The sequence below is a fragment of the Zootoca vivipara genome, chromosome 13 (genome assembly GCF_965207765.1).
Source record: "Zootoca vivipara chromosome 13, rZooViv2.hap1.1, whole genome shotgun sequence".
NCBI classification, from domain to species: Eukaryota; Metazoa; Chordata; class Lepidosauria; order Squamata; family Lacertidae; genus Zootoca; species Zootoca vivipara.
In genome coordinates this window covers 43291684-43317066 of record NC_142596.1, presented here as the reverse complement: position 1 = coordinate 43317066, position 25383 = coordinate 43291684, and the positions used below count along the sequence as shown (strand labels likewise).

Genomic DNA, 25383 nt, shown 5'->3' with positions numbered 1-25383 from the left:
GAAGATTGGCTAAGACTGCAGAAAGGAGACAGAGGTGCCAACTTGAATAAAATATTGGGGAGAGGGAAGGTAACCCCCGCATAATTGATCACAAAATGCGGTACACACACATCATTTGAATAGCAGTGTTCATCAACTTTGTGGGGCCCGCCCCTCTCAAATATTTTATTGGGGAGGGGGGGAGAGAAGGGATCTTGGCTCCTATGAATGGAGATGAGGAGGGAGCCCACAGGTATATCGTTTGAATGCACCCTTGATGAATGTTGTACAAGGGAGGAACATGGTCTGAGGGACCTCGCTCATGGTTAATGGGGGAGAAATTAACAATATGGGTCAAGGTGAGGTGTGTGAATGAAGCAGGGTGGTGTTGTGGTACATGCTCGCCGGTGTGAATTTCCTCAGCACAAATAACCTCCTTCTGATACATTTGCGTGATGACCCGGTGTGTTTTCAGAAGCACATTGTGTGAGGAGGCTCACGTGGGCAGAAAGCTAAAGAGGGTCTGAAGCTGAAATATATTTGTTCATGACGCAGAATGACTGTTTCCCCGAAGCATGGTGATTTGGAAGCAGTTGCTTTGTAGCAGAGGTGTCGGTGTGTTCCTGCGCAAGAGGAGTGGAGTGGAGAGATATCCTTCTCTGTATACCAACTCCTGCTTGCCTTTGACAAAGGAAGGGCTGTTACTCCCCTGTGCCCTGGGCTAGTTTCTCTGTTCTCCAAGCTAGCCAGATAATGCCTAGAAAAACCAGTCCTGCATTGTAGGACTGCCCCCCACCTTCAAAATCCCTCCAAATCTGAGTCAGATTTGTTTCTGGATACCCTTGGGATTCACCAAGCAAGCACAGAAGGTCTACTCCTGCTCCCCCAAGCCCACACGTTACTCAATAATAATAATATTACTATGCTACTATTACTACTAAATTTTGTTTGTTTGTTTGTTTCTATGCCACACATCTGACTGGTTTGCCCCAGGTGGCTTTCAGCAAATTAAAACATCAATCATTAGAAACTTCCCTATAGAGGGCTGCCTTTAGATATGTAGTCAAAACAAAATTAAAAAATCCTTCCAGTAGCACCTTAGAGACCAACTAAGTTTGTCATAGGTATGAGCTTTCGTGTGCATGCACACTTCTTCAGAATATGTAGATATGTAGTTATTTATTCCCATTTTGGCAACTGTCACCTTGATTTAAGGAGCCATTTGGCGCCTAGCTTTTATATACAGTATCTGAGTTTCTAACACCAACAGTTAGCCAGCATTTTGCGTCCACCAGGCATGGCCAGCCCTCGTGGGAATCCTTTACCCTGCCCTTCCTGCTTCACAGCCTGAATTTTGGAAACAGGCAATGCTGTTGCTGCTTGACTCATAACCCTTTCTACCATCATTTGCAGGATAGCGTCAAATGCTCAAAACTGTGCCTTTTTCAAGGCACAGAATCACTCGGTTCTGTTGAGGCACGCCAGGCAGGAAATGAATATTTCAGCAAAGCTGCTGTCACCATATTCACTCCTGGTAGGATAAATTGCTGTTAGTTTAGAATGAATTATCAATTTGCTGTACACAGTTTCAAACATCACATCCCTTTGATGTTGTAACACAGATGCTATGTGCAGCTTGAATACAGAGGATGGGTTTCTACTTGCAATTAAGTAGTACACTCAGTGGTATAGCGTGGGGGGGGGCACCACAGGGACAGTTGCCCCGGGCACACTTCTTTCACTGGGCTCCATTGAAAATGGGTTCTCCTGTGAACCAGGAAGTGACCTCTCCAGACAACAGAATGGCTCTTCTCTGCTTATCTCTGTGGCTGCAATCACCTGGGTGACGTTGACGCTGTTAGGCAGTTGAATGCACAAGTGTACACCATCTGTTTCCCACTCCCCTCAGCACAGCCTTGGGTACTGGCAACCCACGCTAGGCCACTGAGTACACCCCAGCAGGAAGTTGGGCCACACCAAGCAGCCACTTCCCTTGCTGTCTGCACATAATGAACAAACTCCCAAAGGGTTCTATGTGATCTGGAACCCCATATACGTGAAGGCTTCCTCCAGAAGTTATGCTTCTTGTTATGGGGGGCAAGGGGCCCAGCTTCCTGCTCATGTGCTCTTTTTACCCATGCCTGAATAAGGCTTGTGTTAGTCTAGATACAGTATATAGCCAAAAGGAACTGTTGAGTTTCCATTTACTCACAAAAGGAGCAGTGTTTGTACACTGTTTGCCCTTTACAAAGGATGGGGCATGTCTATGGGTGGATAGACTCAAACTTTGCTCAGGTTTGCTGGGGGTATGTTCACATTTGTGGCTTAAAACTCAGTTGCATTTCAATCTGCATTTGCATTGTGTTTTTCACAGAAGGGAGAATGTCTTCGCCCAAAGTGCATGACCTTTTTGGTTCCCCTGCAAAAAAACAACAACAACACCCTACCCCGGAACTACAATTCTCAAATGTATGCACCATTCTGAAGTATGAAGTGAATGTGGCTTAAGCTTTCAATGAGAGGGGGGGGGGGAATGCATCGAACAGGAAGCTACAGGATCAATATGGATTGTAGTGAAGGTCATGTGACTGCAGCTTGAAAAACTCAAAGTGGGAGCACATTGGACGCAGATGTTTCTGTAAGAGCTCTTGTGCTTGAAGCCTTCTTTCAGGTTTCTCACAGCCACTGTGAGAACAGGATGCTGTATGAGATGAGCGACTGGCCTGATCCAGCAGGCACTTATGCTCAGAGCAAATGATAATGTGAACATACCCTGGAGCAGATTAGCCACTCTACTCCTGACCAGCACCTGTTGCCTACACTTCAGTCATAGGGGCTCACATGCCTATGGAAATAAAACATTCCCAGTCCCCAAACTGGAAGCCACCTAGACGGAAAGAATGAAGAGGATCTCTCTTCTTTCTGTCAAGGTCATTTTTGTTGTTGAAAGCAACCAGTTCAAATGAATAAACAAAAGCAATTCCCCTCTTATCAGCATCGAGCTTCTGCTTTGCATGTCAGCTATTTTCCTCCAGAGAGTTAATTCTTTCTTCTGAGTGTTAGGCTTTGCTCCGTGGCTTTCACTTTCCTGCCCTAGCTTGACAAAAGGTTTTTAACACAACAGATTTTTATTTTTTTAAGCCACAACGTTTTCCGTTCTTGTTTCCAGGTGCTGTTTAGAATGGAGGGCGGTTAAAAGAGATATGGCTGCATTCTGTGCTGACACGGAAAGAATCTGGAGAATGACGGCCGACAAAGAGCCCTGAATTCAACAGCACAATCCTATACATGTCCAAAGTCCATTGAGATTGGTGGCGCACGCTCCCAGGTAAGTGGGTATAGGATTGCAGCCAAAGATCTGACTCCAAGTGCAGCCACACCCACACCATATATGGAAATGCCATGCCCACCAATCAGGGATGATGTTCTCATACCAACCAAACACACACACAGAGCCAATGAACTCACAGTCCCACCTTCCTGCCCCACAGCAGCCATGCCCACAGCTCTTCCATCCCACGGGCAGCAGTGACCCCAGTGCTGTGAGTCCCTGAGCATCCCTCCAGGCAGGACTAGACCAGGATATTTGGCCGGCTGAGGCAAAACAGAGAATTCCACCCCCTGCTTCTCCTCTTCTTCAGCTCCCCACCTCCATGCTGAAAGTGGTAGGGGAGCAAAATAAGGCCAGAGAGAGGCAAGCAGTGGAGGGTGCAGGGCTAGGTAATGTAGTACGCATGGGGGGCCAGATCTGCTGCCAGAAGTCACCGCGTCAACCACACCACATGGGCCCTGACTCCAGGCTCACTGTCTTCTGCCACATACTGCTCATAAACATTGCTTTGGAGTGCTGTCTGTCTTGGATGTTTTAGTTGAGATTCCTGCATTGCATAGATGACTCTTGGAGTCCCTTCTGACTTTACAATTCTAGACATAATGGGAAGGAAGGAGAAGTCACCCTACAGAGCACCAGAGTGGCTCACTTGGTAAGAGGCCTGCACAGAAGGCACACTTGTCCTTAGGACCAGGGTTCAAGACCCACTGTGGGGCAGCGTCCGGGAGAGAGAGAGACTCATTTGCAACACAACCAAACAGAAGTGCTAGGAAACACACTGATAACCGCACACTGACAACAATACCTTGTTCAACCCCCACCAGAGCAAATTGGGGGGGGGCAATCGTGTTCCCCTTTCTCATTACAAGTCGTGTCAGAGGCGAAAGAGACTTGAAACGCGCATTGCAAGCAGCCCCAGAACAATTCTCCAACCCAACCAACCAGATCTTCAAGAAAAGAAGTCCCACTGGACACTAACTGAAGCACACTCCTGTTGGCGCAGAACTCACTTGAGTGCATAAGGCACCCCAAGTCAGAGCCCTACTCAGGAGAAGGAATCGTGAGACTATGTGTTGTTAGAATCAAGGTCCCATTAGCATTCTAGAAGGGTTGGTGGAGCAGACAAGCTGAGGAGTTGGACCCTCAACTGCTGCTTGGTTGCTGATGTTCAATGTCTTCTGGACAGCTCCTTTTCTGCTCAGTGCGATGGCTGCTGCTGCTGGACAGCTCCCCAATTTGGCTCCAAAGGCCAGTCACCATCCAGCCACAAGGGAACAAGGGTGTGCTGCTGGAAACAGCGGCCCTGTGTGAGGTTCCCTGCTCCTTCCTGGTAGCACCCATGCAGTCACTCATCAAGGCTAGACAATTATGTGGAGCCAGATATGAGTCAACAGTGTGATGCAGCAGCAGCAAAAAAAGGGGCTAATGCTATTCCAGGCTGCATCAACAGAAATATAGCGTCCAGATATGGAAGCATGTGAACGATAGTGGAACTTGGATATAAAATTTACAGCATCTTATGGTTTAAGAGAAAATTATATGAAAATGATTTATCAATGGTATCTAACACCGAGTAAATTGGCAAAAATGTATAATTCTAAATCAAATAAGTGTTGGAAATGTAAAGAGAAAGAAGGTTCTTTTTAGCCTATGCGGTGGTCTTGTAGTAAGGTTAAAGCTTACTAGGAAATGATATGTAATGAATTGAAAAGGATGTTTAAAATAATGTTTGTAAAAACAAACAAACAAACCCAGAAGCTTTTCTTTTGGGAAATATAGGGACAGAACTACCTAAACTGTCTAGAAACTTATTCATGTATTCTACTACAGCAGCAAGAATACTACTCGCCCCAACATGGAAAGAAGCGGAAGTCCCAGCAAAGGAAGAATGGATACAGAAACGTATGGAATTTGCAGAAATGGCAAAACTTACTGGAAGAATAAGAAATTAAGATAACAAACTTTTTATAAAAGAATGGAAATGGTTTATTTAATATTTACAGATAAATTGTAAACAGATAAAAACATTGGCAGGATTGTTGTAATAACCTGCAGTTTTATAAGAGTATATATTTAAAGTAGATGAATAAATGAGCAAATTAAGTAAATCTGGATATGCAGAAGATATTAAAAATAAATTTAAGGAACCGCAGAAAGAAGGGGAAGGAAGTCAAATTTTGAAATGTTAAATTGGTTGTAAAACTAAGGAAATATATAAATTTAAAGAGATATAAATAAAAAACTAAAAGAAAAGAAATATAGTGTCCAGATCAAAGGAAGTAATAGTACCACCGTATTCCATGTACTGGAAACCAACCTTTGTATGGTTAATATTACCTTGACGTAGCAAGTGGTTTGTGGTGTACGACTGACCTGACTTTTTGGGTGATGCCATGCAATAGTGAGCTTCATAGCCAAATGGGGATTTGAACCCCTGACCTCTCAGGTTCTAGACCAGCACTCTAACCACTACACTACACTGTCCCTTGAAAAAGCTATTAATGGGGAACGGGAATAATAGTAGCACACTTCAAATCACTTGTACCTGTATTCGTGTTTCGCATCCTGGATCACAATTCTGCAAAGGGCATTGTTAAAAACTATTGAAGAAAAAGTAAAAGCATGCTGTTTCTCTGATCCAATTAACCTTGTCTATAAAAAGACTCTTAAAACACCTCCCACACAGAAAAGTAGCAGAAGCAATGTGGTTGTGATAGCAGTACATAATTAAGAAACATGCAGCTGTTCAGTAAGATAACCCTTTTTTTTGTACACACACCAAAAAACCAGCTCTTCTTGCATTTCTGTAAATATACCTGCTTGAAAAATTTCAATTTATTAACAGTGCAGTCCTGTTCAATGAGATATGTTCCCTAGTAAGTTTGTGGGTGTGTATAAGAGGGTAGCTTAAAGCTTTTTTAATTTTTAATTTTTGCATTCTGGCCTAACCTGTTAGCCTACTGTTCTTGCACCTCAAGGCTACCTGGTGTTCAAAGATTGTTCAGGGAATTATTTGTATATATGGTTTATGTACATCTTGTTTTTCAACTACAGCTAACAACATTTATAAAATGTAACAGACACGTCAGTTTGCACTAGAGCTGTACTCAAAAAACCCAAAGAACTTATCCCACTGTTCCTTCGCACAGGGAATGGGATTGCCCGGGGGGGGGGGGCGCAGTCTAACAGAATGAGGCCCAGATCTTGCCTAAAATACAGTATTCACTCAAATCTAATGCTCACCTTTTTCGGCCAAATTACATTGCGAAAATCAAGGTGCACATTAGATTCGTTGGCACATTTACATCTGCCAGCAAATACTATTTTTGATTTCAAGGTTCTGAAAATTGAGGTGTGCATTAGATTTGATAGTGCATTAGACTCGAGCAAATACGGTAAAGTCCTCCACACAAGGCATTGTTAAACTATGGAACTCCCTCCCACAGGAGGCAGCGATGGCCACCAACTTGGGTGGCTTTAAAAAAGGATTAGAGACAAATTTGTGGTGGGTGAGGTGATCAATGGCTATGATGAGCCACAATGGCTATGTTTTAGCTGCGCTGTCAAAGGCATATATGCCTTTAAATACCAGTTGCTGTCTGATGGTGCCTGCAGAGGAAGATTTTGCGTGGTTGCCTTTTTTATATATATAAAAAATGAAGTTGTTAGTGAAACAAGCTGAGTGAATTGCAAAGTAAGAACTGTTATAAGAAAAACTGCTCCTCTTTCCTTATGGGGTATACAGGAGCCCCTATAGCAGGGTTCCCAAACTAAGGCCCGGGGGCCGGATGCGGCCCAATCACCTTCTAAATCCGGCCCGTGGGTGGTCCGAGAATCAGCATGTTTTTACATGAGTAGAACGTGTCCTTTTATTTAAAATGTATCTCTGGGTTATTTGTGGGGCATAGGAATTCGTTCATTTCCCCCCCAAAATATAGTCCGGCCCCCCACAAGGTCTGAGAGGCAGTGGACCGGCCCCCTGCTGAATAAGTTTGCTGACCCCTGCCCTATAGAGTCCTTTTAAGCTTCCCTATCGGTAGGAGAAAAGAGAGGCCAACCAGAGTACATTGAGAAGTATATCAAGAAGCAAAGCGGCTAGGAAGCCTGATCTTTATTAAAGGAACTGTTGCAACAGGGTCCCCACTCACCACACGCAGGAGGGAGGAGAACCCTGAACAATGGTGCACAAGCCCTTATATAGACTTTTGAAATTGCCCACCCTGTAATTCAGGATACCCCCTTCCCCAAAAAACACATCCTACATACATCACAGAAGGAGGCAGTCTACAGCAGAAATTCTGTCTGCCAAGATACCTGATAATGGTTACTGATTGCACTACCTGGGCAGTCTGGCCTTTCTTTTGTGATGGTTGATACTTTAGTTCCTGAATCCAGGTCACAGGCTCACCCTAATCAGAATAAGGTCCGTTATCTGACTGTTGACTCAGGACCCTAAACTGTGATTTTATATTTAATTTTCACTTTCTTCTGTGCATATTGTAATGTTCTCTTGCTGTTATGACCATTGGCTGAGGTGAATAGAGTTTCTATTCTATTCTATTCTATTCTATTCATACAGAAATACGCCCTTATTAAGACAGGATTTGCAAGCAAAAAGACAATGGCAAGGATTTCCCCAATTGCCTCCCTTATTGCAGAGGAATATCTGAGGTCATTGGGAGAGTCAAAATGGCTTCAGGATTGCTCTCCCATACTATTTCAGACACATGGTTCATATATTTAGATAGGTGTGCATTTATGAATATTTATTCTCATTTATTTGATACCTTAAAATTCTTATAACAGAATGGTTTGGTTTATGGGAGACTACTGCTCCACTGCTCTTGTACAGAAGGGATATGTGATTATTGTAAGGTGGAATTATGAAATTCCACACTGAAAGAGACAGCTCTGATTATCCTTTTTATCACCATGGTGTTTCCCTGGCTCACCACATGAAATGCTGTTTGAATGCTGTTTAAATATGATAGGGTTCATCAGACCATGTGTTAAAAAACACAGTCACAGTGGTTACCATGCATTCTGTTACCAAAGGGTTTATAACCTTTCTTGGGTTCAGCTCCTGCCAATTGCAGTCCCATCTTGCAAAGTAGCCAACCACCCTAACCCTATTAATTTCAGTGGACTTACTCTGAGTAGGACTAGCATGGGCCCATCATCCCTATTTAATGGGATGGTCACCCAAGACAAAAATTAAAAATGAATTAAAGGCTAACCTGTTGTGAGTCTGAATCTGAAATCTGATCTTCCAATGGGGTGGCCATGTATCTTACTTTACAGAAGACAAGCCTGTATTTGAAGGGCCGTCTGACCCAAGTGCGGTTTAAAGTTAAAGAACGGTAAGAAGGGAGAACCAAGGGCCTTCTTGGCTTTGCTCACCAATCACATGGCCACAGCCTTCCCCACAATGGTGAGATGCATTATATCTCTATTAAATTATAGCCATTGGGTTGCATCCAGTGTACAGTGTTTACCTCGGTTCTAGAACGAAATCCATTCCAGAAGCCCGTTCAGCTTCCAAAACGTTCGAAAACTGAGGCGTGGCTTCTCATTGGTTGCAAGAGCTTCTTGCACTCAGCGGAAGCTGCATCGCACGTTTGGGTTCCAAAAAGCGTTTGAAAACGGAAGCATTCCAGGTCTTCGGTGTTTGAGAACCGAAACGTACAACAACGGAGGCGTTCGGGATCCGAGGTTCCACTGTACTCTCACTGAAAATAATGGACATAATCTAATTCCAGTGGGGTCTACTCTGAGTATAACAGGCATAGGCAAACTCGGCCCTCCAGATGTTTTGAGACTACAACTCCCATCATCCCTAGCTAACGGGACTAGTGGTCAGGGTTGATGGGAATTGTAGTCCCAAAACATATGGAGGGCTGAGTTTGCCTATGCCTGGAGTATAACTTAGTTGAATACAACCCACAATTTCTTAATGTGTATCCAGGGCCGGCTCTAGGGGTAGGCCGGGTGGCGCGGGGCGCCACTGCATGGCGAAACCGCGCTGCGCCTGCCCACCAGCCGCGGGAAGAAACGGGGCGGGGGCGCTGGAGTGATCCGCACACCACGGCGCCAGGGCGCCTGACCCGCTTAAGACGGCCCTGTGCGCATCTCTCATCTATCTATATCTATCTATCTATCTACCTCTGTAAAAAGCACTGGTCTTACCATATGTACATTTTTTGCATATTTATGTCTTCTTTTGTCATCTTTCTTTTGGTGATGCGTTACTTCCTTTCTGGCAATGCATAATCAGCAATCTCATCTCCCCAGTTCCTATCCAAACTTCTATCCAGTACAGCCTATCAGTTCCCTTGATCCCACCCTGAGATCCCCAGATGCTTTGAAGCTGCCCTTTATTACAGGTAAGTTAACCTTTAGAAGATGCTTCCATGCTCAATTGGCTATATACTGCACAGCGCCATATCAGAGGTATATGAAACTTAGGCCTCTGTCTAGATCACATATCCAAGCTAACACATTTGGAGCCTGAAAAACATGCTTTCAATACAAAGATAGCCGACATGTTTCTAAATACTGTTGTCAGCAATAGCCTACCCTCCTCCCATTTTATACTGCAATTACATCTCTCAAGCAGTGAAGCTGGAAGCACAGGTGGTGAGCAGGTACAGTAACTGCTATACAGGGCATATGTTAGGGAATGATTGCTTCAAAGGTTTAAATCAGCATGCCATCGGTGTCAAACTTAATAAATCTCACTGATTCTATAATGCTTGTTCTGCTGCAGGATTTGACTAAAGGGCTCTCCTTTTCACGTAAGAATGCATACATTTTCTTGGATGAAAAGTTCCTACAATGCTGCCAGCTCTGAGGGTCTCTGGAAAACCTATGCTTGCCAGGCTGTTATCTAACGTTGACGTAATTAGCTATTTTTGTTACATGATTACACTGAAATTAAGAATCTAATTCTGTTAACCATATTGTGCTTCTTAACAGTGCCCTGTTTAATAAGGAGGATATTGATTTAAAGGCCAAACAAATTTTGACTTTTTAAAGGCAGCGAATCCATTCATTGTGGCATATTGGTTTCAAAAGAATTCTGAATCACCTGCACTCTTGCGTAATCTGGAGGTTATGCATCATCAGGGCCCCCCCCCATTTTCTACTGGGATTATTGCACTAAAAATAGGTGTGGGTGTGGGTTATGGGATGCAGAATTCATTCGCTGAAAAATAGACATTAAAACCAGCAATGGCTCCGTGTAACGGTTTATTCATATGAGGCCTAATCTGTGCAGTTCGTGAACCACTAAAATGGTCCTACCTTAGCATTATTTGTTTATTTATTTTATTCATGCATTGCATTTATATTCCACCTTTCCTCCAAGGAGCATAAAGTGGCACACATGGTTCTCTTCCTCCTCATTTCATCCTCATGGCAAGCCTACAAGATATCATGAGAGAGACTGTGACTGGCCCAAGGTCACCCAACACTTTTCATGGATGAGCAGGTATTTGAACCCTGGTATCCCAGGTCGTAGTCCAACACTCCAACCACTTCACCACACTAGCTCTCCAAATCACTATAACATCTACTACAAATTCATGGAGTGTAAGTTCATCAGTGGCTACTGAGAGGCTGTAAAGGTAAAGGTAAAGGGATCCCTCACCATTAGGTCCAGTGGCGACCGACTCTGGGGTTGTGGCGCTCATCTCGCATTATTGGCCGAGGGAGCCGGCGTACAGCTCCCAGGTCATGTGGCAGCATGACTAAGCCGCTTCTGGTGAACCAGAACAGCACACAGAAACGCCGTTTACCTTCCCACTGTAGCGGTACCTATTTATCTACTTGCACTTTGACGTGCTTTCAAACTGCTAGGTTGGCAGGAGCTGGGACCAAGCAACGGGAGCTCACCTCGTCATGGGGATCCGAACCGCCGACCTTCTGATCAGTGAGCCCTAGGCTCTGTGGTTTAACCCATAGCACTGGGAGGCTATATGTTCCCTCAAAGATTGGCTCCGAATATGAGTTGCTGGGGAACAACAGCAGGAGAATGCTCTTGTCCTTTAAGACCCTGCTTGTAGGCTTCCCGTAGGCATCTGATTGGCTGCTGTGGAAAACAGGAAGCTGGAGTAGGTAGGCCTTTGGGCTGATCCAATGGGGCAAATGGGAGTTGCAGTCCAAAACCAAGTTGAGGAAGGCTGGTCTAGAGCAAATTGAGTTATATGCAGTTATGCTTACTTAGAATATTTATCTGACTCAGTATCTATCCCAGAGTGATTTTTCCCTTGAGATTGTGGCAGCAGCCTAAAAAGGTTTCTCCTCCCCACATCTTCAGTAGGCATTAACAGAATTCTGATTTTTATAGTTTTAACTGCTTTCTGGGGCTGGGGGTTTGTTGTCTTGAGTTACTTGTACACCGCTTGGAGACAATGCTAATGAAAAAGTATAGAAACTGTCAAATAAGTTGCTGGTGGTCAGCCATTTTCAATTTGTACTTTGGTAGTATAATGTTTTGCATGGGTTAAAAGTGTAGGTAATGCATCCTTTTCTGACCTAGTGGCCTCCAGACATTGTTGCACTGTGATTCCCATCATCCCTGGCCATTGGTCAATTTGCTAGAGTTGATGGGAGTCGTGATCCAAAGCATCTAGTCCAGTGATGGCCAAACTTGGCCCTCCAGCTGTTTTGGGACTACCACTCCCATCAACCCTCACCACTGGTCCTGTTAGCTAGGGATGATGGGAGTTGTAGTCCCAAACCACCTGGAGGGCCAGGTTTGGCCACCACTGATCTAGTCCAAAGGTTGGGGGAGGCTGATGTAGTGGTGTTTCCTACCTAACTAATGAGAGAACAGGTTGTGAGCACGAAGAGGAAGAACCACGGGAAAGGTGGGAATGGGGCCTGTTGGTAATGGCTGGACCTGAGGAAAGAGATGTGAGTGCACATTAGAAGAGCCTGCTGGATCAGGCCATTGGCTCATCTAGTCCAGCATCCTGTTCTCAAAGTCCCCAACCACATGCCTGTGGGACATGGGCGTACCCAGGATCAAAACTAGGGGGGGGCAAGGGGAGGGGCCAAGGCACGGAAGGGGAGGGGCCACAAAGTGGGCGGGAACAGCGAACTCGCGCTCCGCCGGGCTGTGCCCCTCCCTAGCAGCAGGGCTGGTGGGCGGAGGCGGAGCCCAGCCCAGCGGAGCGCGAGTTCAGCGTTCCCACCCGCCGCGCCGCGCTCTCTGGTTCCCCGCCGCGCTTGGCCTTGCCAGAGGGCGCGACGGGGAGCTGGAGGGAGGGCGCAGCGCGGCGGGCGGGAACGGCGAACTCGCGCTCTGCCGGGCTGTGCCCCTCCCTAGCAGCAGGGCTGGTGGGCGGAGGCGGAGCCCAGCCCAGCGGAGCGCGAGTTCGGCGTTCCCGCCCACCGCGCCGCGCTCCCTGGTTCCCCGCCGCGCTTGGCCTTGCCTGAGGGCGCGCCGGGGAGCTGGAGGGAGGGTGCGGCGCGGTGCGGCGGGAATGGCGAACTCGCGCTCCGCCGGGCTGTGCTCCGCCTCTGCCCACCAGCCCTGCTTCTAGAGTAGGGCAGCTGCCCTAACTTGCCGCATGGTGGGTACGCCCTTGCTGTGGGAAATCCTCTCCACTCCTGTGGTTTCCAGCAACTGGTATTCAAAAGCATTACTGCCTTCAGCCATGGAGGCAGAGGATCACCATCATGGCTAGCAGCCAATGATAACTTTATAAGCCATGAGGAAGTACTGTACAAAACAATTCCAACTGTGTCAGGTGTGGTTTGAACTAGGGACTTGTTGACTCACAGCTCACACTCTTGTCTACTGCATGACATCACCCGTAAAGTCAGGTCTGTTGTACACCACAAACCGCTTGCTACGTCAAGGTAATATTAACCACAAAGATACTCAGCAGTGGCCATTCATAATGAGGAGGTCATGTTGAGTAACCTGCTCTGCTTGTACCAGCATGTTGTTGTTGTCACAAGACTGAGTTGCAGAATTGGGTGGAACGAGTTAGAGGATCTACTACGTCATTATCAATCACACCTTCAGTTGATTCAATATTCAGTAAACCTTTGGTGGAAGAGATCTAAGAAGTGCAGACCAATCCAGATCATAGCTGCCAAGTTATCCCTTTTTTTAAGGGATTTTCCCTTATGCTGAATAGGCTTCCTTGCGAGAAAAGGGAAAACTTGGCAGCTATGATCCAGATGATATTTAACAATGATGGTTTTACTGTCAGCTTATAGGGCTGGAGATTTTTGAAGAGAGAACACAGCCTTGGGGCCAGGACTATCTCCAAATTTGAACCCTGTATTTGGGAAGAGCAATCTGACTCTCACAAAGATAAGCAGGTGAGGGTCTCATCAGTGGGGCAGGCCGGCCCGTGAGGCAAGGCGAGACAACCGCTTCAGGCGGCAGGATCCACAGGGGCAGCAGATCTTTTATCAGTACCTGGTTGGGTGACCACCTGGAAACCACAAATTTGCATACACCACCTTGGGCGTCATGCTGGAAGAAAGGTGGGGTGTAAATATTGTAAAAATAAAAATATTGCCTGTCAAAGGATGCGGCTTCTTAAACGTGCCCGAACTGCAGCAACCTTTTTTTTTAAGCAAATCACGCACCGCTGTAGAAGCTGCATCTCCTCTCTCAAGACGCACCCCATCCCTGCAGTCGCCACGATTGGCGGAACTGGCTGCCAATCGCGGAACTAAATTCCTCGGCATATACGGTAACACACGGTGCAGCACACCTTCGCCGATCTTTTTTTTTTTTTAAGATACTGTAAATGTAACGGAGAGGCTTCATTGGTCGTTCCGCCTGCCAATTCCGGACCAAGCCCGCCCTTTGACTCCTGCGAATCCGATTGGCCAAGCCCCGGCTTTGCCCATCGAGCCGGCTCCAGCCGAACCCGTCATCGCCGCCTCCTTCTCCTCCTCGGGAGCGGACCTGGCGCCGGTTGGCGCAGAGGCGTGCCAATCTCCTCCCGCGCCCCGCCCCGCCCTCTCAGGTAGCCCGGAAGATGGCGGCGGCGAGAGGCGCTGTCGCTGCTGCTGTCGCCGGTGCGGACGTCTGGGCTGCGTGAGGCGAGCGGGAATATTTCACCCCCGCTCCCACCCTCCTCCTCCTCCTCCTCCAGCTGCTTCCGCTTCTTTATCGCTGTTTCGGCGGGAACCGATGCCGGGGACGGCCTTGCCGCGAGGGCTGAGGGGAGACGCGGAGGGCGCCGGCAGGCCTGGCGGCGGGCGGCGCTGAGGGCGCGATGCGGGGCAGGCGCCGGCGGCGGTTCCGGGGGGCCAGCGGGCGGCTGGGCCGGCCTCTGCCCCCCTGGCTCGGCCTCCTCTTCTTCGGCTTCCTGTCGGCGTTGCTGGGAGGCGGCGAGGCGGCTCCTCTCCCGCAAGCAGGTGCAGGTGAGAGAGAGACCCCGGGAAGCGGGCGAGGGGGTCGGATCCTGTTCAAGGTGCAGACCCAATGGCAGGCCAGGAGAGAAGCATAGGAAGCCAGACAGGCGACCTCTCTGGATTGGGCCCATGTTTGGGGTAGACCCACTGACGTTACTTAAGCCTTCAGTTCAGCGGAGGGTTGAGTGTGGGGAAAGGGGCAACCTCTAGGGTTGGGCCCAGACACCCCTCATATTTAAAGTAGGCCAATTGCTGGCCGTGGGGCTTGAGCTGCTGAAGGCAAGAAGGAACATAGGAAAGGTAAGGGGGTGGAGAGACAGGGAGGCAGCCTCTGGGTTGCCTACCCCCCCCCACGTCACTCATATTTAGGGTAGACCCACTGACATCAGTGGGGATTCAGCTGTTAAGCTGCTGCCCCACTGAAAACAATGGGGCTATGCCAGCCTTTAAGTCCAGCTGAATCTGGCTCCAGCTCTCACTGTGTTAAAACTGATATCATAAGATGAAACCCAGGTGATAGTGGATGTGATGGGGTGGGGGTGCCTGGTGGCACTTTAAATGCTAATTGAATTGTTAGTGGCAAATTTTTATTTCCTTTTTGGTGGCCTGGAGGCCTTGTAGCTGTGTGTGTGTGTGTGTGTTTTATATAAAGTATTTATCTCCTTTCCCCTGCCATTAAGGAGCTCAGGGCGGCAGGCACGGTCGTCCTCTCTTTCCTCCTCAGTTTTATCTTAACAAGGACCTTCTGAGATAGGCTAGGCTGGTCCAAGGTTACCTGAGACAGTTAGGCAGTTTTAAACAATGGAGCTGATGGCCCTATTGGGAAGGGGTGTGTGTCCCTCTTTAGATGGTATTGCATTACTTCAGTCACTTCAGAATAAGGTAAGCTACTCCTCTTGGGTTGAGGGGCCCTTCTGTTCACTTCTGCCCCCAATCTTGCCTTGGTAGCACTGGCAGTGACTGCTGTGACTGAATGGAAATGTGAACATGTGTCTTTTCAGGCCTAGTCCAACACTCATAATGGCACTGTGTATGTCATTATTGTTTATACCTCATGATATTGTACCATATAACATTATTATTATACCTCAATATCATCGTTTATACATAGATGATAGACATAAGTCCCTGCTTCGCAATAGGGAAACAGAGGGAGAGAGATGAATGTTGGAAATGCTGTCTCTGTACACACTTCTGTATCTCTCACAGTTGCAATTGCACACAGGCATAAAGAAAAATGAGGTAAAAGGAAGGCTATGTTGTCAGCTGTTACTGTTAAGAATGACCACTGTTCTTATTTCATATGCAAACTTAGCTCTTGTGTAGAAGTTTCACAGACCTAATATGCCTCTTGCATTTAATGGTTGTATGGCCTCGTTTACATTTTCTCTTGTACCTTTGTGTTTGGTATATGAATAACAGACAACCATGCCTTTGGAGTGAAAGTTCATGAAAACTGCTGCAATAAATCTTTTACAGATGCAATAAGGCTCTTTGCCCATCATGTATGTAAGAGATTCCCATATATGTGACCGCCAGTATTCATAGATGATCAGAATCAATTTCCTTTTTCATATACAGAACATAAGGATTTCTCTCTTGTTGGGCAAAATTTCCCTGTGCTTGTTCTGACTGTATACATAATGTGTCTAATAGTGTAGTTGAAGCTGAGATATGATGGCTTAGACCATGGGTCCTTTTAATCCTTCAAATAAATCCCACAAGGTGGGCATAAAGACACAATCCCTCCCTTACTGTTTGTTCCCTGCAACTGTCCTTTAGTGCCATATTGCCTGAACCTGCTGATAGTCCTATCCTTCATGAATTTATCTAATCTTTCAAAAGCCAATTTTAAAGCCACCCTCCAGAGAAGCCACTGGCCATTGCCACATCTCATGGATATATATTCTTCAAGGAAATTACACATTGTAAAGGAGTAATTTCCAGAGGTGTTTCAAATGCCAGTCTCTCCAAGGGGAAGAACTGCTTTACAGATAAGGCAGTTGGATCTGTTTTGCCCTTTTGATGGAGTAATCTTCTGTCATGTCTATATCTGTATATCTTGGACATTATTATTGGTCTGAAACACAGTTGAAATTAAATATACATTTCTGCCAGTATGTATGGCATTTCCTCTACAGTTTTTCCTAAGCTATTGGATCTTTGTTGTTGTTGTTGTTGCTTCCAGCAAAAGTCATTCCACGCTTACATCGAGGTTATTGGAATGAAGTTTATGGAGTAAGAATGCCACACAGGCACAAAACATTTTATTTGTGTAAAAAAAGTGGTCAACAGCAGCTACTCTGCTAGACAGGAGGAGTATCTATCAGTTTGAGATTAGCAGCACCCTGATGTGTTTCAGGGGTTTGTGTGTAAGCAAGAGTGAAGGGAAACATGAAGCACAGTGGCAGAGCTTTCACTTGGAGCCTCTTGTGTCCACAAGGAAACAGGAAGTGCAGTTACCTTGAAACTGACAAAGCTGAGCTGCTACTTGTTTGTTGCCTGAGAAATTTATTTCAGTTTTAAAGTATAATTTCCTTATAACAATTTCCCCCTTAATTCTGTGGAGACTGGTCTTTTAGGGAAAATTGGGCACTGCCCCACCAACCCCAGTTTACTGTCAGCCAGCCCCCACCTGCCTGCCTTCTTACTTACACAGAGGGGCTTTTACTGACGTCATCCTCCTTAGTTTCAGTGTTCCCTTGTAGAACTCAAAAAAGAGGCGGGGGACAAAAGTAGCATTAGTTGGCTCTGCCTGTCATGGGTTTTAGCCCCACCTACTATTTGGGCTCCCTGCCTTCTGTGCTACAGGTCCCAATGACACCAACCACCACTGCCTACAATAAAGCTACAGTTCTATGCAAACATAATTGGGAAGTGGGAGTAAGCCCTATTTAACACAGTGGGCCTTACTTCCAAGTATACATGCATTGAACTGAGCTGCTGGTTTACGAATGCTAACTGTGTCACACTTGAGTAATTTAAGCTGTAAGAATTGCCTCTCTTCTGGTTCGGTGCTATGGTGATCAGATGTGAGGGAGAACAATGCTCCAGACCCTTTATTTAATTGAGGGTTTTAAGCAGGTATAGCTTTTACTGTACTTCTGTATGGCAGTTTCCTCAGCTGGTTCAGCTTGTTGTATGTAAAGCTGTACCTCTTGAACTTCCCTCTTGTATGCCACTATTATAGGCAGAGAAGCCTTGTCGTCCTCTTCATCTGGTCCGCTAGAAATAGTGCTTGCAGTCACTGAAGTGAACGGCATTCTCAATTCCAAATGCTAAGAGAAAGTCCATTCTGCTACCAGGTGGTCAAAGGGCACTTTCACATGACACAGAAAATCACCTTTGAGCCTTCTGTGTGTGCATATATATGCTGTAGTGTGGAATAGAAATGAAAAGAGCTGCATTAAAACGAACTGGTGGGGGGGAGGCATAGCTGCCAAGTTATCCCTTTTTTAAAGGGATTTTCCATTATGCTGAATAGGCTTCCTCGTGAGAAAAGGGAAAACTTGGCAGCTATGGGGGGAGGGTGTTTGCACTGTAGGAAATACTTTTTTTAAAAAATGTGTTGGGCGTGGGACTCCCCCATGTTTTATTAAGGGGTAATGATCCTGAGAGTGTTCCCAGGAGGTTGTAGTTATGGAGAGCACAGGTGTTAGAATTGCTGTGAAGAACTGTGGAAATAAAAGGAAGGAAGGAATAGGTGAAGTAGCAGTACTGCAACTAAGCTTGTGCAGAATGCTTTACCGAAAAAGCACAGCAAACGTTATCTGAATTAGGAGCAGAGCCTTCAAATCAAATGTAAGACTTCTAGGCAGGTTTGAATCCCATCATGGAAGTGCTAAGAGCGAAAAAAGTTGTCCTGTATATAGTCAGACCTTTGTCCACCTAGCTCTATATTGTTAATTGACTGGTGTGGATCTCCAGTCTTTACCTGTCGTACCTTGAGATGTCAGGAATCTAACCTGGAACTCATAGAATCATAGAATTGTAGAGTTGGGAGGGACCCTGAGGATCATCCTTGCAATGCAGGAACATGCAGCTGTCCCATACGGGAATCGAACCTGCAACCTTGGAATTATCAGAATCATGTTCTAACCAATTATGCTTCGCATGCAAAGCATGTGCTCTACCACTGAAGTACATCCCTTCTCTGGTATGATTACATAGAGGAAGAATCAATGGAATAGCTGAGCAGAGGCTTCTTTTACAGTGGAGGTAGCTAACATGGTGCTCTCCCAGTGTTGTTGGACCCCAGCTCCCTTCAAGCACCAGACAGAATGGTCAGTGATACCTGGAGAGCACTACGTTGGCAAAATGGGAATGTGGTGTGGCTGGACACAAAGTATTGTAAACTTCAGCCGGTAGGATGCTGTGTTTTGTAAGAAAGAGAATATATGTCCAGAAGCAGTAATCATCATTATTTCTTTCCCAGGTATTACTTTCTCAGCTGAACTCACTTATGCACTCAGAGTTGCTCTGTTGTCTAAGGAACAGCATCATGTGTGCTGATCATATGTTCATGGTCTCTCAAACATCACGTTCATGTCATGCTAAAATAAATGTTATCCCTAATCTCTGTGTTACAGGCCTTGATGATTTGGATGGCTCCTTCCCAGATTTTAGTCATACATAACTGCTGTAACCTGCTGAGTTTGAGAGGCATGCAGTAGTATTCTTTCCTTACCGTGACTTTAATCTTGGGCCTGGCACACATTGTACGTTGCAGAGTCCTTTCCTGCTTACTGTTAGTATAATCTTTTGTTCCTCTCTGCTGCTGCAGTTCTTTTGCATATCTTCTCTGCCACTTCTATTGGATTGCATCCTTTAAGCGTAGTATTTTTCTCCTGTGTACATATACCTCATGCTACAGCATAGGCTTAATGGCTCATAACTGGCGCTCAGGTTTTCTTTTTGAAGACTTCTGCCAATTTGAATTATATCTCCCCATTCCAACAATAAGCTTTAAAACCAAAAGCATGAAGACATTAAAGTACTGTATTCTATTTACAATATGAAATATTAGAACCTAGTTAAAATGACTTGGCTGTGGCTATTAAAAGCCAGTCCAAGCAGGGTAAGTCTTATACTGTATCAGGGGTCGGGAGCCTCTGGCCCTCTTAAGTCCTGCTGGACAACACCTCTCATCAGACCTACCCAATGGCCATGCTGACTGGTGCTGCTGAGAGTTGTGGTCCAACAGCATCTGGAGGGCTGCTGGATTCCCCACCCCTGTCTTTGCAGTGTTGCTGGAAAATATTCAAGCTTGAATTAGAAAGGAACTACCACATTTGTTACATAGCTACTGAGGGTCCCACATGTTCAGTCATGACATACAGGTGTTGATTAATTAGGAGAGCACCCTTAGTGCCTGTCTATAGTTCATGTACAGCTTTAAGATTAGGTGTATCCACAGCTCAAGTTTTTCTGTGACTGTCATTGGTAACATTGAAGCCCAGTTCTAAGAAACCAGGATTTCCTTCAACTTAGGCAAGCCTATGTGAACCTTGGACCCACACACTTGCACCTCCTTGTCTTTTGTGTGCTGCTTCTGAACTAGTCACAATTTTCTGAGATGTCAAAACCCTGGGTAACTGTGACTTACTTAAACTAAGCTTAGTGAAACAAGTCAGGATCAGTCCTTAGTTTCAGACCCTGGCTTGGTCTCACACTGTGGTGAAAAGTTTACAGTGTACACAAGCTACCATTTCCTGCATTTGGACATCCTGGGTAATTGTGGTAAGTTCAAAGGCAGGAGATTAGAGTCTCCTTCCATAGTACAGTGGTGCCTCGACTTACGAATTTAATCCGTTCCGAAGGCACCTCCATAAGTCGAAAAATTCGTAAGTCGAAAAACGCCATTGGAAACGCGATTTCCCATAGGAATGCATTGAAAATGGAAAAATTCGTAAGTTGAAGCAACCCTATCTAAAAATTCGTAAGTCGAAAAATCCCTATCTAAAACCGCCGCGGTTTTTTTCCGGATGTCGAGACATTCGTAAGCGCGCGGCCATTACCCCCATTCGTAAGTTGAAAAATTCGGTTGTCGAGTCGTTCGTAAGTCGAGGTACCACTGTACATGAAATAAGGGAACGGGGAGCATGTGAGCAGAAGACATGTTTCTGCTACCGTACTTCTAGTCTATATAGCTGCTAGGGTAACTATTAGAGCTATCTTATGTTTTGGGGCATTAATTGCTCCCCACTCAGTAAACAAACAAAATACTTCATCATACCTACGGGACTGCCTCTCCTGGTATACCCCACGGAGGACCTTACGGTCTGCAAATAATAACATCTTGGAGGTCCCAAGCCTCAAGGAGATTAGACTGGCCTCGACCAGAGCCAAGGCCTCTTCGTCTGTGGCCCCGACCTGGTGGAATGCTCTGCCACAAGACACCAGGGCCCTGCAGGATCTGACATCTTTCCACAGGGCCTGCAAGACGGAGCTTTCCGCCAGGCCTTTGGTCAGGGTCAAGTCTGACTGACTCCCTCTCCTTATTAGAACTTGTATGAAAGTGCCCCCCCCCCACTTTTTCTCATGGGTTTATATAAGATCAGTACAAACAGTTAGGCCGGTGAGCATTTAAGGTTCCTAACCCTAATCTGTGGGTTGCCATCTGATTGGATTTCACTTTGATTCTGATTTGATTTTAGGATGTATTTTAATTGATTGCCTGATTTTATGTTAATATGTTATATACAGTATTTGATGTTTGCCGCTCTGAGCCCGGTTTTGGCTGGGGAGGTATAAATAAAATTTTATTATTATTATTCATCCATGTTTATTGAAAGCTGACTCTTGGGTATGTGTGGCACTAACATAATCACTTAATTTTCCTTTTGCTGAAAATGTTCACATGCAAAGTATAATTTTGAAAATCCGCCGCATTCTGTCATCTATGCAGGTCTTTTTAGTTTACAATTACAAAGGATTTAACATTTCCCTGAGAAGCATAGTGAAAACCGATTTGAAGCCCCTTCTCCTGCCTCCAAGCCAACAATAAATTTATTTTCCGTTGCACAAAGTCAAGTGTGTACAATGTACTGCTGCAGTGGAGTTGCTTTATTTCCGCTTCCGTAAAGAACTGCTGTGCATTGCTTGGCGATTATTGCAATGTTAAGAGAACCATATGCATTTATAAACATGGGTGGCAATGTGCTAGGGAACCATGGTTGCCTGTAATTTCCCAGTATGATTCCATGTACACATCTCTCCAGATGTTCTGCTTTTACCAAACGGTCATGCTGAAAACTTGTTGTGGAAATTGAAGTAACCTTTAATCTTCCCACTTCTGTATTTAAAGAGTTCATTTTGTTCTTTATGAACAGTGTGAAGGTATTTGTATCTGTAGGTGTAAGAGGTGCATTGTTACCTTGCTGTTAATGCAGAATACTTCTTTGGTTTACCAGCTCTGCATCAACCTGATAATGCAGGGAAACAAAACTCTGAGCATGTTCTATAAATTGGGAATAGGGTAGCATGAGAGTCATGTTTCAATAAATGTAGTTTTGTGGATGCTTAAAAAAGAAATTAACTCCAAGCCTGGGTGATAGGGCATATTACAAATCAAATTAACACCTTAATGGGGGTGTCTGGCTTGGCAAATTGCTTTTCTATTCTCTGCAAAGCGGTCTGTTCAGCAAGGCAAGCAGTTGCTCTGGCAGGGGCTAGCATCTCCCCAAATCCTTGTGACCATTTCAAGGGCTTTTAAGTTGGTCTAGTGTTCAGTGTAGTCAAGGCTGGGCATACTCTGTGCCACAAAACTAGGAGTAAGTTATATGCCATTTTGCATAAATCTGTTTAAGTTGCATGAGTTAGTATCTGGATTTGTATAGAATTTAAAGGGGGAAAGTCAATATGAGTGCGGGATATATGGGTTGATTTATAGGACCTGTGGGAGGTGCAAGCCATTCCTTTTGCCTGGTAACTTACATTTTTGCAAGTTACAGTATTGAAGGCTTGCCTGCTATGTTACAGCTCTGCATTTTTCTAGCTATTTCGCAGGTCAGATTTCTGCTTCTTACCTGTATTGCTCCCTGCTCCATTCTGTCCTTGATTGTGCTGTTGCTGAAATATTTTTTAAAGGTTCAGTATATGGGGTGGGGGTGGGATTGACCTGCTTCTTCTGATCCTCATGTTCTGTTCACAGGAATTGGGAAAACAGAAGTGAAAATGAGCTTCAACTCTTCTGTGGCTTTCATAGCTGCTGTTGTGGCTGCTTGTGGTTAAAGATTTTAAAGTACTGTACTGCATTTTTCCATGTATAAGACTAGGTTTTTCCCCTTAAAAATAATGTCAAAAATTAGAGGGCGTCTTATACTCTGGGCCATTTCCCCCCTCCCCATTTTCATAAACCTGAGTCCCCCCAAAATAGGAGGCATCTTATACATGGGGGTGTCTTATAGACAGAAAAATACGGTACTTTTGTTACCTAAATTATTAACTACCCCTGAAGATATTACAGTGTTTATATTAACTGTGTATATAATAATGAAGTGACTTGGTTGTCTCCAAAGCACAGCGCTATTTCAAGTAAAAGTTCCTGCATGTGCTGCTTTGAATTTGCTTCTTTATAGACATCGCCAGCTGGATAGTCATTTGGAAGCTGAAGTTAGTGCCAATGCAGAAGCTCTTGAACTCAAGTTCAGATACTACACTAAGCTGTGCTTAAGGATTGGCTCATAATTTGATCTGAATTGTCAAGGCAGGCTTGTAAACCATGGTTCAAAGTACAGTGGGACCTCGATTTAGGAATTTAATCCATTCCGAATGCACACTCGTAGGTCGATAACCTTCCTAAGTCGAGTTTCCCATAGGAAAAGCGGTTTCCCATAGGAATGCATTGGAAACGGAAAAATTAGTAAGTCGAGGAAACCGCATCTAAAAACTCATAAGTCAAGGAAACTGCATCTAGCCGCGATCGGGTTTTCCGTTCAGATGTCGAAAAAATCGTAAGCGCATGGCCACTTTTTTTGCTCGTAAGTCGAAAACGTCGAATGTCGAGGAGCTCGTAAATTGAGGTCCCACTGTATGTTGTAAACCCTGTTGTATGTTAATCATTGCTTGGTGTGACAAAAGAGCTATTGGCTGCTTTTGGAGGCTGCAGCACCGTTCAGGTGGGAATGATTTTAGAAACCTGAGTGCTGCTCAGATGATGCAGAATAAAGTGGACATGACAGATTGGAACCATAATTTTCTTGTCGTATGTTTGGACACTCAACCCATGGTTGGGCTTCTAAATTATGTGTAACAGAAGCAGTGGCCTGGTGTGATACCTACATTCAGCCAGAGAGTTGGCCTAATTGCCAATGCATATTGAATTAGTCTGTGCTTTGCATTAGCTTCACAGCAGGTTTCTGACAAGGTGGTGTTAGGCCCAACTGTGTGATGTAATTGGTTTATTAAATCCAGTAAAATGGTTGACTCAGGCTGGAATCATAAACACATTTATGATGGCGTAAACCTCAGTGAGCATGTGGCTTACCGTGTTTCTCATATTATAAGACATGTCTTATATTTATTTTTTCCTCAAAAAAACACACTATGGCTTATTTTCAAGGGATGTCTTATTTTTTTCCTCCTCCTCCTGCCGCGGCCGGCATTGCTGCTGCGCCTATCACTATGTCTTATTTTTGGGGTATGGCTTATATTCCTTGAGAGCTTAAAAATCCTGCTACGGCTTATTTTATGGGTATGTCTTAAAATATGAGAAACAGGGTACTTCTGACTAAACATTCATAGGATTGCTCTGTCACATTGAGCTGGCAACCTCTGTGTACCTGGACTGTGCTACACTCTTCTTGTCTGGTATAATACTCTATTAGTGCATGTAACTCCTCATTGTAGAACCATTTTCGAATGAATCTATATTAGTAAGTAAATTAGTAGATTTGGTTGTAATCTGCACTTGCAAGTAAATCCAGAAATGTCAGTAGCCCACATTCAGTTTTTATTCCTGCTTGTCAATGTATAGAAATGTTTGACTACTGTGACAGGATGGTGGCGTGTGAGAGAAAGCATGCACAGTTTGGCAAAGATCCTGGTGCCTCTTCACTTCGTTTTCTGTTCACAAGTGCCTGTTGACAAGCCTCTTGTGTTAAAATACAGACCCTGGGTTCTATCCAACATCTACTCTAAGTGGCACTAATTGAAATTAATGTGCATTATTACTAACTTGGATGTAGTAATTTCAGTGATTCTACTCAGAGTAAATTTTAGCTGGATACAACTCCTTAGATTTAAATTAAAACTTCATATTCATGTCTGCCCTCATTAACTCACAATTATCCTGAAGTCTCTCTTACTGACTTAAGAAAATTATAATGCCCTGCTCATTTTGGAACTGTTGCCTTTAATTATCTTCCCTTTTTCCATTTTTAATTTTAACTATTTAACGTGTCCCAGTCATTACCAATGATGGGGAAGAAATACATCACATATTTTCAATAGAAATACGTAGACCTAAATTTAATGTCTAATGAAGAAGACACTGAGACCAGGGGGTGATAGTGAGATGCCCATGGTACTCTGTGTTACCTAGGTGCCTCATGTTTTCCAGAAATATTTATTGGCATTTGAGCAGTTAGATATTAAACATCAAAGGGAGATATCCAGTGGTGTCTGCCCTGCTCTGCACACCCAAAATCTTCTGTGGGGGATTGGAGAAGGGATGAGAAGAGAAT

The 25383-nt window shown here is 44.9% G+C and overlaps 1 protein-coding gene across 4 annotated transcripts in view; it reads left to right on the top strand.

The window, feature by feature from the left end:
• The first annotated feature begins 14422 nt into the window (after positions 1–14422).
• Positions 14423–25383, top strand: part of LMTK2 (lemur tail kinase 2) — a 46484-nt gene continuing 35523 nt past the window's right edge. For all 4 annotated transcript variants that reach the window (XM_088657289.1, XM_035131628.3, XM_088657290.1 and 1 more), the window contains exon 1: positions 14423–14707. In XM_088657289.1, the coding sequence (XP_088513415.1) occupies positions 14560–14707 (148 nt within the window). In that variant the 5' untranslated portion in view covers positions 14423–14559. The remainder of the gene's footprint in view (positions 14708–25383) is intronic.